Here is a 15,598-nt window from a genome sequence, read left to right as displayed (position 1 = left end):
GATCATTTCTGAGCGATTTACGTCTGTTTACCTTCGTTTTTTGTTTCCTTATTGACAAAGACACTTTTGTTTTGTTTTCAGTTCCAGATGAAACGCACATTATGCCTCATAAACCAGTAAACATTTTTTTCTTTAGAAAGGGCAAAGATGAGTTTCATAACGTTAAATTAATGGCTTCACAACATTTAAGATGTTTTCAACCTGAAGAAAGTATTGCTGACTTGCAAAACAATTGTCATAAAAGTAGCTAAATATAAACAAAGAATTATTTTGACTTCTATACAAAATAATTAATCACTTTATTTGTACTAATTGCCAAAATGTGCCATTGTTCAGGCACTTGGTCAGTTAGTATTCTTTTGAAAAATATAACAGGACAACAAAAATAAAAAGCTTTTGAGAAATAGAAAATGCATTTTTAGGCTGAACGGGCCTTGAAATGTATGCTGCTTATATTAGAGTGGTCATGTTAATGCGGTCATGACCATGCTTCCTAATTTGACACCAGTACTGATCTGTTTCATGAGGTGGACTCTCGTATGATGTAAAAATACGTGGCAAGCTTTTTCATAATTGAGTATACAGAGACTTGATTCACCTTTTCAAGAGGTCTATACCATTAGACGTAGGTCAGGACCAATAACTTGTATGCACAATTTCAGAACAATCGTTCTGTCCGTTTGTTTGTTGAAAACCATTTAAATGTGCACATTAACTCAGGTATTAAGTATTCTAACGCTTTTAAATCATATCAGGTTTAATATCACATAAAACGATTTCTAACTTAATACTTAGTATATTAACATAAAATCAATCGCTTCTTTTTGCCGATTTAAATGTCCTAGGTGACCTTTATATGAGGATTCAAATTTTACCGATATTCGGCTCAGTGTTGTTATATTTTTTGTCCTTCGGCATTATTGATACCAACACTTTTAAGTTTTGAAAATTGGGTACCGCTCAAGCCGGTGCTAATGGGGGGGGGGGCTTGAGCGATGTTGCACTTTGTCATTGACCCTAATGTAAACTTGCATTTTTCATGGTATTTTATTGTGATAAATGCTTCTGAGGAGTCACACTTTGTCCAGATTTTTATACTTCACAACAGAAGTGCCAATTGCTGTATGGCAGCTGTAAAAAGTTACCCCGTACTTCTCTTTAGTGATGTTATTTTATCCTGGTATTTAGGGATCATTGAGTCCAACACTTTAAAATGTTGAAAATTTAGTACCGCTTAAGCAAGTAATAGGGGGCGTAAGGGATGTTGTACTTTGTCATTATCCCTCATGTAAAGATGCGATGCAAAGATGTCATTTGTTGTGATAAATGCTTCCGAGGAATCACACTTTGTCCAGATTTTTATGCTTCACAACAGCAGTGTCAATCGCTGTGTGGCAGGTGTAAAATGTTGCCCCTTACATCACTTCAGTGATGCTACATTTTTCTGTTCCTTCGGGATTATTGATTCCAACACTTTTAAGTATTGAAAATTTATCAAGCCGGTGCTAGGGGGCGTGAGGGTGATGTACTTTGTCATAACCCCTCATGTACACACTCAATTGAATCAAGTCCAAAATTTCCATTTTGTTGTAATTCATGCTTCGTAGGGGAGATTTTTAACCAAAGTGGAGCTCCTTTTAAAACATCATGACGAAACACACTATGTATTTGTATAATAAGAAGGAAATACAGCAGTAGAGGATCAAATTTAATATGATATAGTATGTAACACTTTAATAATTTATTGTTAGGTTCCTCAAAAATTCTTTCGGAAGCCTACATTTTGAGGTGTTTTCATGGAATGCGTTAACAAAAGCATTTTGTCATGAATAAAGATAATTTATATTGGATCAGTAAGCTGAAAGAAATATAAAGTTGGAAAGTTTTACAAAGTTGAAAAGTTAGAAATTGCGATTAAATCTTTAAACATTGTTTCATTTTTACCATTCATACATCATTTATACAGACATCAGAAGTTTAAGAAATTGCATATAAGAGAAGGAACTGTCATGTCGAATTAAAAACATTCTTCACATAACATACATGAATAATGAAGCATTTAAATTAGTTCATGAAAATATAAAATAAGATAAACAATTATATGTAACAGTTATGAATCAAAAAGGGTACTAAAATTGTTTTCCATGCTTTTTGTACAAATTTCTTCATAAATTTGTTAAGGTCTTTCCTAAATCTTAATTTTTGACATTTCAACGGAATACATGATAACCAACTGTTTTCTGTTTGTACCCAGCACATTCTGCTCCCGCCTCTAACCAGATTTTTATTTTGTTTGTCTAATATCTGGTTACCTGTATTGCTAATTTATTATTGAGTTTAACCCAACTGCTGACTTATGGATCGTCAATTTCACCTTCATCACTTGTGGGGCAATACTCTTCACCGTCGTCATCATCCCCTAGATCGCTTTTCCTGTCTAAACTGCAAGTTTCATTCTTCGACTCTTGATTTTGTTCGTCCTGTTTCTGTTCATGTTCTTCCTGTTTCTTTACACTTATCTCACTAGATTCATTTGCTCCTTTAGACAAATCGCCTTTCACATCATCCCCTAGATCGATTTTTCTGTTTAAACTGCAAGTTTCATTCTTCGACTCTTGATTTTGTTCTTCCTGTTTATGTTCACTTATCTCACTAGATTCATTTGCTCCTTTAGACATATCGCCTTTCACATCATTCTCTTCCTTGCTTGTTTTATCACTGGATTCCAGATTCTTTACCTCTCCATTTGGATCATCCTTATTAACCTCAGTTGTTTCACAAGGCTCTTGAACCTTTTCGTCCTCTTTAGGATCACCATCCTTCCAAACATCATTTGATATATTCGCGTCTTGACGTTGTTCCTCTACCTCATCCGTAACACAAAAATTTATATCTAAATCTTTGAGAGGTATTACCGTATTTTGAAAGCTTTTCATGTCGATGACACCTTCGTCTTTTACCAGAGATTCGTCATAAGGATTTTCTGTTTTGTTTTTAAAACTTAGATTTGTATAATGTCTTTCTTCATCTTCTAGAGCATCTGTAGGTTTGAAATACACACGGTCATTCTGTAAAATATTGATACAAAGTTGGAAAGTAATATTGATAAGAGTTTCTTATTTCTTTACTCATATTTGTGTCAATTCATATAAAGATAGATACGAGTATATCTAGATATAAACTGTAAATCTAATGACTGGTGCAAGTACTCGTTTAATAAGCATTACTTGAGTATTAAGGCAAACTAAGTTTCTTTTAGGCTTAAGGCATTATAGTATAGTATAGTATAGTATAGGAAATGCAGAATGTAAGGACGATTATTGTGACAACCGTCATTAATGTATTTACACAGCTATTGCTGCATGTTTATGAAACCTTTTTCGAAGTTTTTATATTTCGTCATAAAAAAGCATTTCGGATATCTATGTACCGGTATCTCTCCTTATGTTAACGATATTTTGTCTTATAACTTTTGCCTAGTGATTACGGTCATATAGACTTACATCCTAAACAATGAAATTTGCTGAATATATTTGACTCTGTACATTTAATATGACTTAGCTATTAGCTTGTATTCCTGCTGATTCAAATGCATACCCTAATGTTATTAGTATTTTGTCCATCTATAAACATATTTCCCCGATTTTGCCGTTTCTTGTAGACAAGACCAACAATTACAATGCTTACAATCAACAACGCCGATACAATTATTGCTATTGCGATAGTACTGCCGTTCCCCTTGTCTGAAATATAATAACAATATAATTATACTTTAAATATTTGTTCTCTTTCTGCAGCATTAGCAATGATACAAGATGTGTTCTCAGATTAATACATAATATTAAAATGCTTCTTTTGAAATATTTTTTCTCAAAAACAATACTAAACAAATAATGTTCAAAAATAACCTGAAATATATTCGCAAGCACTGCTTTCCCATAAGCCTGTTTCTTCACATTTTATTGTCGTTTTCTTCGGTTGATATCCCTCTTGACATTTGATTTCTGCCGCGGAACCAAAAGTTGATATTGAAACTTCTTTTAATGTAGCACTGCCATACTGAATCACTGGCTCTCCGCAATCTTTAATAGGATATACATCAGTTGTATAATTCATGCTATTGATAAAACATTTAGTGTACCAGATCATGAGAGCTATTTTGGCATCTTGCTGAAAGTGTAATCTCTACTCAAACAGTGCTTCAAGTCTATACATTACATTGTGTAGCATGAGATATTATGGTTCCAAAAATTAACATAAATATCTAGACATTTAGCAATCATATCGCATATTCGATCTTCTTTGAAACATGTCTTAATAGAATTTTAAAAAAAAATATTTAATCATATGTACAGATGATTTTTGATATTATTCCAAATATTGAAATTGAAATTAAACAATTAAAAAATGTCAAGGCAAACAAAACTCAAACTGTCTTTACAACGTAAGGAACAGAAATCCACTCCAGCACTGATAGTAAGTAACAACTGCTAGAGATTAAATACTTCAACAAAATAAAAGAAATTGTGTATTAAATATATAAATCAAACGAACAGAGTTCTTAACTTATGTAACAGCAGTTCGAATGTAACACAAGTGAACACAATGTAAACTAAATGTTCTTATCGTAATAGAGAAGATGAAGGCGGTCACGATTACCTTTATCGTATTGGTTTATGTGATGTAGACCAAAATCATAAAAAAACAACGTAAAAGGACCTTCACTGAGGTATAAAGGCATGATCATCCCCCAAAACAAGATTTTTTTTTATCTAAACGCAGATAAACTATGGTATTGTGTATTCCCAAAAATCTCAGCAACCAACCTTTTTTATTGCATGTTGCAACTTGCCACTTCCCTGTGCTTAGACATTGTATAGCTAATTGGGACGCATTAAAACCAGCATCACACGTTACAGTAGCGACAGTCCCATACGTTGTTACAGTCGATGAAATCGATGAAAGGGACACTGTACCATTATCAATTTGGTATAAACTTCCACAATCTGAAGCAATTCATATACAAATAATATTCTTCAAACGTTTAAAGAATGGCTAAAAAAATGTGACTGTGCAAATATGCTTGATGTAGATTACAAGTATGTGTATATACATGTAACTGTGACCAGCGTTTAAGATTTTGGCTTAATAATATAATTTCATTAAATATACACTTACTATTTTTATATACATATAGTGCAAAGATTAGTCATTAAGAAGATCATTATAAAAATATGTTAGCATAATGTGAACACTTATCGGCATGAATGTATAGTGGAATCTCTTTATAAATACCCTTTTCTTTACCTTTCAATTTTGATATTAAATAGTCAAAGTCTAAACCGTATGGTTCACCCAACAGAACACAATTGAAACGTTTGTAAGTCCCCCGTTAACTTACATTCAATTAGACATACAAAGGTAAATCAGTGGAATTTAAAATATAAACAGTAATCAAAACACACCTATAATATTGCATGTAGCCGCCTCCCATTTTCCTGTACTAAGACATTCTACAGTGGAAAGAGATGCGGTATAACCAGTTTCACAAGCTACAGTAGCGACAGCTCCAAAGGTTGTAACACTAGATGAAAGTGTTACTGTACCAAAACCAATTTGGTGTACATTTCCACAATCTATAACATTAAAAGATGTCCAAAAGTGTTTTGTTTTTGTTATTTTGTCTTAATCTATAAAGGTTTTGTATTGTAAGGTAAATATTTGCCAATTGCTTATAAATGAAAACATAATAAGAATGTTATTATGTTTAATTTAATTCATTTATTTAATATGACAATAGTATAACTTTAATTGTTAAGATATCTAACACTAATTTTATATAAATCTAATTTAAAAGTCAATATCGTTTACCTTTGATCGTACATAATGTACTCGACCACTGACCATTTCCTAAACACGTGATAGTGTTATTGTCGGGGTCATATCCCTCGTCACAAGTCACAGTTGCCATGGCACCAAATGTTGTTACACCCTCGTCTTCCAGAATATATCGGCCATTTGATATAGTTGGGACAATGCCACAATCTTGAAAACATATAACGTTGTAATAATTCACAATAGTTTATTGACGTGCTAATACACTAGTATGTGAATTAAAATTATATGAAAAATAACCTATGCTGCGTAATCTTTTATCAGTTGTTTTTTTTATGGTGAACAAATCAAACTATTTTGAAGCAGATTCCGGATAGTATTTGCGTTTTCTTATGCATTTATCAAAAGAACTACGGTAATATACATATTTGTATACATAATCATTTTTATGATATTCATTTATTAACATATTGACGACATAGTGTAAATAATACTGCAAGTGAATTTAATAATATCAATAATATATAACATTTGCCTTACTTTATACATTAATTTGTTAAACGTGGTGCATGTATATTTCATGTATAAATGACCGAATAATAAATTTAAACTTACTTTTGTTCCATTAAGTATGTTTGATTTCATATGAAAAGAAAACTGCAATTATGTCTGTGACATTCATCAAGTCAAACATTTGCACATATTTTCTCAACTTTAAACAGCATTTATTAAGAAATCTATATCGAATGAAAATAAAACATAGTGTTTACCTTTGACAGTACATATTACACTCGACCATTGACCATTTTCTAAACACGTGATAGCGTTACTGTCGGACTCATATCCCTCATCACATATCACAGTTGCCATGGCACCAAATGTTGTTACACCCTCGTCTTCCAGAGTATATCGGCCATTTGATATAGTTGGGACAATGCCACAATCTTGAAAACATATAACGTTGTAATAATTCACAATAGTTTATTGACCTGCTTATAGTATGAATACACTTGTATTGTCCTCGTTTTCCAAGACATACTTACCATTTGATATAATTGAGACACTGCCACAATCTTGAAAACATGTGACATTATAAATAATCCAATAGTTTTGAACATGATTTCCGGTAGATTGATTATAAGGACATGCAAAATAGTATTTATATTTTAGCGTTTAGAAATTATCCATTTATGAAAACATATTGTTGATGTGTATACATTTTGCTACAAAATGGTTTAAACGTAATCAATTATTTCATTTACTATATAAACAGTTCCGAATAATTTACCTAATAGTATTTTTTCCTAATTCAAATCAAGGATATCTAGTGTGTTCACGTCATTTCCAAGCCACGTATATAAATTCCGGTTCATAAACTTAAAAGATGTTATCTCTTAAAGCGCGATTTATTATAGCTTATTAAGACATGATGAAATTGTCACTGTCATAGTTTTAGTAAAATATTCATTACATTTTCGTCATTTTATTTACCTTTGGCAGAGCATAATGCCCTCGACCACTGACCATTTTCTAAACACGTTATAGCGTTACTGTCGGACTCATATCCTTCGTCACATATCACAGTTGCCATAGCACCAAAAGTTGTATTGTCCTCGTTTTCCAAGACATACTTGCCATTCGATATAGCTGAGACACTACCACAATCTTGAAAACATGTGACAATAGGTTTTAACTTGATTTCCGGTAGAATGATAATAAGGACATGCAAAATAGTGTTAAATTAAATATTGTAGCGTTTAGAAATGATCCATTTATGAAATCAAGCGTTGCTGTGTAAATATTTTGATAAAAAATGGTTTTAACTTAATCAATCATTCTACTTAATGTATGAACAATCTCTGAATGGTTTATTGATCAATATTTCTATATAATTTAGCTATGTTTCTTGTACTTAAGCCAGACATTAGTTCTTTTTTAAGTACAAATTAAGGAGATCTAATTTGTTAATGTCATTTCCAAGTCACGTATATAAATTCCGGTTCCATAACTTGAAAACACTAGATGCTATCGCTATTTTTTTATAACCTCTTAAGAAATATTATATTTGTCTCTGATTTAGAAAACATTCATTTCATTTTCGTCAATGTATTCACCTTTGGCAGAACATAATGCACTAGACCACTGTCCGTTATCTAAACATGTGATATTGTTTCTGACGGATTCGTATCCTTTGTCACATATCACAGTTGCCATGGCACCGAACGTTGTATTGGCCTTGTCTTTCAGTACAATTTTGCCGTGTAATATAGTAGAGATGTTTCCACAATCTTGAAAATGCAAACACAGATTTGTTCATTTAAACAGAAATGTGCATACCATTGTCTGTTGATTCATGCATAGGTCGAGACAAGCAGTATTTTATGAACAGACACGATCAAACTGCGGCGATAAAGTTTGTACTTTTTTGTTGTTTTCATATCACTTAAGTGATATAACCTAAACCAAAATTTTGTTATACTGCTTCTTAATGTAACATTGCTCTCATTGCCACCATCGCCGGGTGCATAAAGCGTTATAAACATTTAAAAGCAATAAAACTTTACGATTTTCTTAGTTATTACTTTTCACTCATGCTTGCCATTTCTAATAGCATCGCAAGCAACTGCGTTTTAAAGGCATATCACCATTTGTTTGTAAAGTTTCATGCATATTTGCATTAATCAATGTTGAACGATCAAATTTATTGTAGCCGTGTTTTATTCTGTCATCGCAAGTAAAAGGTTATATTGAATTATATATGAATAATAATATTATCAGCAATTCCAAAAATGATCGTAATAATTGCTTACCATTGACTGTGCATGACGAGTTTGACCACTGACCTACATCTAAACACATGATGATATTACTATCAGATTCATATCCTTTGTCACATATCACAATCGCAACAGCGCCAAATGTTGTATTGCCTTCGTCGTCTAGCACATATATGCCATTTGATAACGCAGAGACATTGCCACAATCTTGAATATACACAACTTTATATCAACTAATCAGATAGAAGTCATTATTGTTTTCCTTTATACTCCTTAATGTTTGAAATTAAAAAAAAATCATCTATTTCAAATGAGTATGACATGTTTGTCATCGTGTGTGGTGATTTACACTTTATAATTATAAATGCCGCAATTCATTTTTAAATCCGAAACTTAAAATTAAGAAATATATGATTTTTGTTAGAAATCTTCTACCGTCTTTTAAAATGGGTCACTCTATCGGTATCTTCATGCAAAGGTAACTGTAAACTTTATAATGTAAAACATATATTTGTTAACCAGTGCACGATCGTTCAATTCATTTTAACTTAATAAAACAAAGGTCACAAGAACAAAGTAACAGAAAGCACATTGCAATAAATTGTAACGTAGTCGAACATTTATTATTTAATTTAGCAAATAACCACTAACCTTTAGCAGTGCACGTGGAATCGGACCACTGTCCATTATCTAAACATGTGATTATATTAGTGTCCGACTCATATCCTTTAACACATGTTACAGTCGCCATAGCACCAAATGTTGTATTGGCCTCGTCTTTCAGTTCATACTTGCCATTTGATATGGCTGATACATTTCCACAATCTGGAACGTATATATAACTGTAGATTTTTACAATTCGAAAGCAGCAGCATCGCTTTAATTTGAATGACGTTAAGCATAAGCGTAATAAGCACGTTTGATGACCGATTAAACTCCAACTATTATGTTGCTATAGGAGGGAAAAACTAAATAGTGACAGTCCTAAGGTAAACACTTCATACCAGAATTCATAGACGTATCCATGGATGGCACCAATGATATTTCCCGATATTTAATACGTAATTACATTAATAAATATTTACGATACCGTCCATGTTAACTAGAAATTAAATACGGCACAAATGCCGTAGTATGTTAATAGTGTAAGAACAGACCAGTAGGTTTTTATCATTCTAATCAAGGGCAGCGGGCAGTCATTCAGATATGTGTAACAAAAAAGAAGCTTGATTGTGATAATAATAAAGGCATTGTTTAAAGGTCTATAACAATTATCAAGGTAAAATGACAAAAACCTTTTGGATGACATGTAGCATTTTCCCATTTTCCATTGTTCAAGCATTCAATGGTGGGTTTGTCTGAATCATATCCATCGTCACAAGTTATATTAGCAAGGGCACCTTCGCTTGTGTTCTCATCGTCATGAAGTACCATATCTCCATGGGGAATGACAACCATGTTTTCACATTCTGCGATATATATAAATATTTATCAGTGTAATAGGTAATTGTCAAGGTATGATATTCACTAAAGGAATTCATAAGTCGATGCTTTATGAATAATACCTAATCAAGGTATAAAAAAGGAAAATAAAGTATCCTTCTAGAACGCCCAAACACGGCAAAGTGGTAAATGTTGCAGGCTCGATTTGATTGAAGTATGAGTCATATCTGTTTTAGTAACTATTAATTTCGTTCCATGAAATTTACAAATACAAGAATAGAATATAAATAAAAAGAAAAGTTCAAAATGGAGATCACTGTTCACGGAACGTATCACCCTATAAGGTCAAGCCAAACAAGTCTAACAAGAGCACCGCTAGGCGGAGCATTATATGCCTGAAAGTGTTTTTTTAGTAAGGATGAAGCATTTGTAAGACATGGGAAAATTAAATTAAGTATTACCTCCTTCAAAAAGCAATCCTCCTTTATAGCTGAAGAACCTTCATATAAATACAGTTGCTGTTTCTAAAGCACCACCATCAAGTTGTTATCTTGTAAGTCAAAATGCTACGACGGATGGAAATATTGGACATGGTTGTTCATCCTTTAAAATTTACAGCGGAAACTGTTTTCAGTTTTAAGGCAATAGTGACCTTTGGCATTGTGACCCCAAAATCTATAGGGGTCTTATACCAAATATTGAAAATCATCCTATGAAGTTCGAACACTGTGAGCCAAATGGAACTTAAGTTATTCTCCAGCAACCACAAATTTTCAATGTAAAGATCATTGTGACCCTGACCTTTGACCTTATGACCCTAAAATCAATAGAGGTCATGTATTGGACTGTTCATCCTTTAAAATTTTACAGCTGTAGGTTGATTAATACTTAAGTTATTCAGCGGAAACTGTTTTCAGTTTCAAGGTAATACTGACCTTGACCTTTGACCTTGTGACCCCCAAATTAATAGGAGTCTTATATCTAATAAGGACAATCATCCTATAAAGTTTGAATATTTTGAGACAAAAGGAACTTAAATTATGCTCCGGAAACTGTTTTCAGTTGTAAGGTAATAGTGACCTTGACCTTTCACCTTGTGACACCAAAATCAATAGGGGTCTTCTACCCAATATTGACAATCATCCTATGAAGTTTGAATATTGTGGGCCAAATGGAACTTAAGTTATGCTCCGGAAATTGTTTTCAGTTTAAAGGTAATAGTGACCTTGACCTTGTAATTCCAAAACAAATAGAGGTCTTCCACCCAATATGGACAATCATCCTATGAAGTTTGAATATTGTGGGATAAATGGAACTCAAGTTATGCTCCGGAAACTGATTTCAGTATTAATTTATAGTGACCTTGACCTTTGACTTTGTGATCCCAAAAGCAATAGGGGTCTTCTACCCAATATGGACAATCATCCTATGAAGTTTGAATAATGTGGGCCAAATGGAACTTAAGTTATGCTCCGGAAACCAAATTGCTAACGGAGGGACGGACGGACGGAAGTTCTCACAGGACAGTAATTATGTGGCTATTCTATTGTTCTCTCTATTGTTCTTTTTAGCCACACAAAAGAAAATAGCCACATAAAAGCATTACGGAATGAATGACATCAAAGAGAAAGAACAGTTACCTATTGTCCCTCTAGCCACATAATTACTCTCCTGTGAGTGCGGACGGACAGACAGACGGACTTCAGGGGGTATATATCATAATATGCCCGAAATTCTTTCCGGCATATAAAAATGACTGTTACAATCAATAATATTATTTTAAACCTTTTACCTTTTTACAGTGCGTTCATAATTGTAGTTTTGTATGTGTAAATGAATTAATATTTCATATTTAACATACACTCGCGAATTTACAGCTTCTAACCAAGACTCAAAACTTAATAGCTTCATCAAGATATGAAAACTTCTTATTATCTACTTCAGAGGAAATTTATCCTGAAGATAAGTACTTACGAAGGCAGATTGTTTCCCGCTGGTAAGGACATCTTAGACTGAATGATACATTTTCCTCAGATGCTGAAATAAATAAGTTAAGTGTTTTTTAAAATGACATGAAATTGTGTTATTTACAATATAAACATATACATGTACACATATTTTAATCACGGTAAATATTATAGTATGCTTGTTTTTCATGAAACTTGTTTGTAAATAGCAATAAGCAGACAACAATGTTTTGAAACGCTGAAGCTGTAAGTAAAGTGTCTGGATTTGAAGGAGATTGTCTATCGACACGAAATTTTAAACACAAAGTCATAATATCGACAATTCTCGTGAATTAAAATTACATTTGACTGTGTGTTTTTATCCTTTTCCTCAAGAGTTTTGTGTGTGCGTTTGTGTGTAAGCACGTGCGTGCGCGTGTGTGTGCTTCAACTATTAGTTTAATCTATATAATTTTTCGAAATTATAATATTTATTTTTTCATTGTCACTTCCATTTTCAGTTAGTTATTTGAAGTTTTTCTCACAAAAGCATCCGGACATTATATATTATGAACTAAGTGGGGAAGGATAAAGATAATGTTGTACTAACTTTAGGCCAATCCATTTGCACTATACTAATGAACATTTGTTTTCTATTATAATACACATTTTATATGTTACAAAATTGTAATAAAATATTGTTAAACTTATAAATATCTTTAAATGGAATCAGTGCTGAAATTGTTATTATCATTCCGTAATGGTACCTGCAAATCCAACAAAAAAGTGACCTTGGTCTTGTAAGGAATTGTCAATAAAATCTATCTTCAGATAATGTGACGTGATCTGTTCGACCATTATACTGTTGTTCTTATTGTAACTATTGCAAAGAATCTGTTTCAACACATCATCCGCTCCATTTTTAAGCTCAATACTTTGTTCACAGGTCGCTGGATGGTTGTTAAAGTCTACATCAAACATGGACAAAGTTATATTCGATGCGCAAGAGTTGACTTCTATGGAACATGAGCAAGTGCTATTGCCAGTAGCAAGCGATGGATAATTTTCGTTTGTTAAGTACAGCGGATGTCCAGTTGACTCCAGCACTCCATCAGAGCAAATTGTTGATGTCCTGTTTTCTAAACAAATAAAGGAATTTCATTTTTGAAACATATTCCTAGAAACGGTGTAAGGAATGGGTTGGTATTATGATCATTCTCATAACAGCTCGCTGTCACTACAATTTATGCATTGTGGGAACATTGATGCAGTAATACAGTTATCAACAGTGGCACGAAATTTTATAGCGTTCAGCATGTGGTCTAGGTCTTCAGAATAAAACGGTTATTCTATGAATACATCTTCCTTAATCATGGTTGTTATCCGATCTTAGCTATCTTAACTGAGCATAAGCATTTCACCATGCAAACACATTTTTTTGTGGTTTCATAAAATCAAAAAGCTCATAAAACATAATAGACGCGGAAATTACTTCTCAATTGTCATTAGGGATGGGGGAATGAAATTTAAAAAAAATGTTTTACATCTTTATATACATGTTGAGTGAAAAAATGACTGAATTTCTTACCAAACTACTTATGGATGTTATGGAGAATGTGGTAGAAACTTATAATTCAAAATTTTCTGACGATAACAGAAAGTTAACATCACACTCTTTATATTTCAGATGTTTGTTTCAAACAAATACACAATAAGAATAAAAAAATATTTTGATTTCCTGAGGTATATGTAAGGTACGCTTAAAATATTTACATGAAATTAAACCTGAAAATATAAGTGTTAATGATATCATATCATATTATTACTAGAAAATTGCTTAGTCTTACTAGGTATACAGTAATATTTCAGCACAATTTTTTACTTCTTTATCTACATGTTAAATAAAAAAAATGACAAACTACTTATGGATGTTATGGAGAATGAGGTGGAAAATTCAAAATAGGTTTTTTTTCTGACGATAACAGGAAGTAAACACCACACTCTCCTTATTGCAGATGTTTGTTTCAAACAAATACACAATAAGAATGAAAATAAATCTTTTGATTTATGGCTGTATGTATAAGATACGCTTAAAATATTTACATAAAATTCAACCTGAAAATATAAGTGTCAAATATATCATTATGTTATAGTACTACTAGAAAGTTGCTTAGTCTTACTAGGTATACAGTAATATTTCAGCACCACGTAGGAAGGTAATTCTTCACCAATCGATCCAAACTGTCGAGTTCCATTTAGGTCTTCAGCACAGCTAGATTTTCCTGAACAATTACGACGAATATTCTGGAAATCGTTGTTGTTTGCTCCGACATTATGATGACTGTAATTAAAGCTACAACACGTATTGTTACAATCTGGATGATAATAGAAGTTCAGAGATTCGATGGCAATCATCTCATTATTATCGCAAGTAATATTCACGTTCTTGAGGTCACAAAAAGTCTCATTCTGTAACATTTCGAATGAAACGACGACTTGTCCTGGAACAACATTTAGATAATTATAAGAAATAAATTAGCAGAGACATCACAAAACCAACATAGTGCGTTTGCGACCAGCATGAATTCTGACCAGCCTGCGCATCCGCTGATCCATGCTGATCGCAAACCCATTATGTTGGTTTTGTCGTGACGCGGCTCAAATATATATATAACCTGTTAAGTTTATTTTAAATTAGAAAATCGATCTCCGAATACACTTTATAAAACATAATTCTTTTTTGTTTGAGAATATTGTACTTAATTTCCAACATTAAAATTGGTGCTAGTTTTAATATTTAGTGAATACAATATTGGCATTTTTTCTTTTTAAAAAAAAAACTTATAACAACAGAAACTATTTTCTTACAAAATATATATTTATTAATTTATCATTATTTAAAAAATACTGGAAATAAATTGTTACTGAATACCTTTTCCAAAATAGAAACACAAACAAATTAAAACTCCGAAAAGACATTTTCTTACAACCATGATTGTTTGATCAACTATTCATGATTGAAACAAATTTCATTCAAGGAACATATTATTACCCTTGAACAACATGTTGAGATGCAAAGTATTAAGCCTGCAATAATTTCCGGTTAATTGTTCTCCATAACTTGTTTTGAAACCTCTCAAAAACTAATGGGGAAAATTTACATACATAGTATAGATATCATATTCGTACACAAGTATGTAATCCTTTTATTTCCTTTATAATTGTGGCTACTGTGCATTTGTTAGTGTATAAAAGAATTAATTTTAACTTGAAGTAGACAAGGAATAAACCCACCACAAACGTTGCAAAATGTTTTTCATATGTATTATATGTTTTAGTCGGTTTATGATAACTTAGGATAGTAAATACGTTAAACAAGTATATGAACCGCGTCACGACAAAATCAACATAATGCGTTTTCGGCCAGCATGGATCCAGACCAGCCTGCGCATCCGCGCAGTCTGATCAGGATCGCTTACAACTATATTACAAGTAGATAAACTGATAGCGAACATCATTGATCCTGATCAGACTACGCGGATGCGCAGGCTGGTCTGGATCCATGCTGGTCGCAAACGCATTACGTTAGTTTTGTCG

At 32.5% G+C, this 15,598-nt stretch overlaps 1 protein-coding gene across 2 annotated transcripts; it reads right to left on the bottom strand.

Moving 5' to 3' along the window:
- Positions 1–1,695: 1,695 nt before the first annotated feature.
- Positions 1,696–15,238, bottom strand: LOC132715858 (sushi, von Willebrand factor type A, EGF and pentraxin domain-containing protein 1-like). 2 transcript variants are annotated; one of them, XM_060698947.1, is made up of 16 exons: positions 14,934–15,238; positions 14,182–14,502; positions 12,769–13,140; positions 12,030–12,092; positions 9,908–10,081; positions 9,264–9,437; positions 8,646–8,819; positions 7,950–8,123; positions 7,327–7,500; positions 6,606–6,779; positions 5,872–6,045; positions 5,466–5,636; positions 4,827–5,006; positions 3,909–4,082; positions 3,598–3,743; positions 1,696–3,068 (listed from the first exon to the last, which is right to left on the bottom strand). In XM_060698947.1, the coding sequence occupies exons 1-16, from the start codon at positions 14,992–14,994 to the stop codon at positions 2,355–2,357; spliced, it is 3,420 nt and encodes a 1,139-aa protein (XP_060554930.1). In that variant the 5' UTR covers positions 14,995–15,238; the 3' UTR covers positions 1,696–2,354. The 2 variants fall into 2 exon arrangements, with proteins under 2 accessions (XP_060554930.1, XP_060554931.1); XM_060698948.1 differs by lacking the exons at positions 14,182–14,502; positions 14,934–15,238 and adding an exon at positions 13,849–13,924.
- Between the last annotated feature and the right edge of the window lie 360 nt (positions 15,239–15,598).

Source organism: Ruditapes philippinarum, unplaced genomic scaffold, assembly GCF_026571515.1.
Source record: "Ruditapes philippinarum isolate M1 unplaced genomic scaffold, ASM2657151v2 ctg3667_1_1_1_1, whole genome shotgun sequence".
Classification (NCBI taxonomy): Eukaryota; Metazoa; Mollusca; class Bivalvia; order Venerida; family Veneridae; genus Ruditapes; species Ruditapes philippinarum.
The sequence above is the reverse complement of the archived record's forward strand: the minus strand, read 5'-3'. Positions and strand labels throughout refer to the sequence as shown.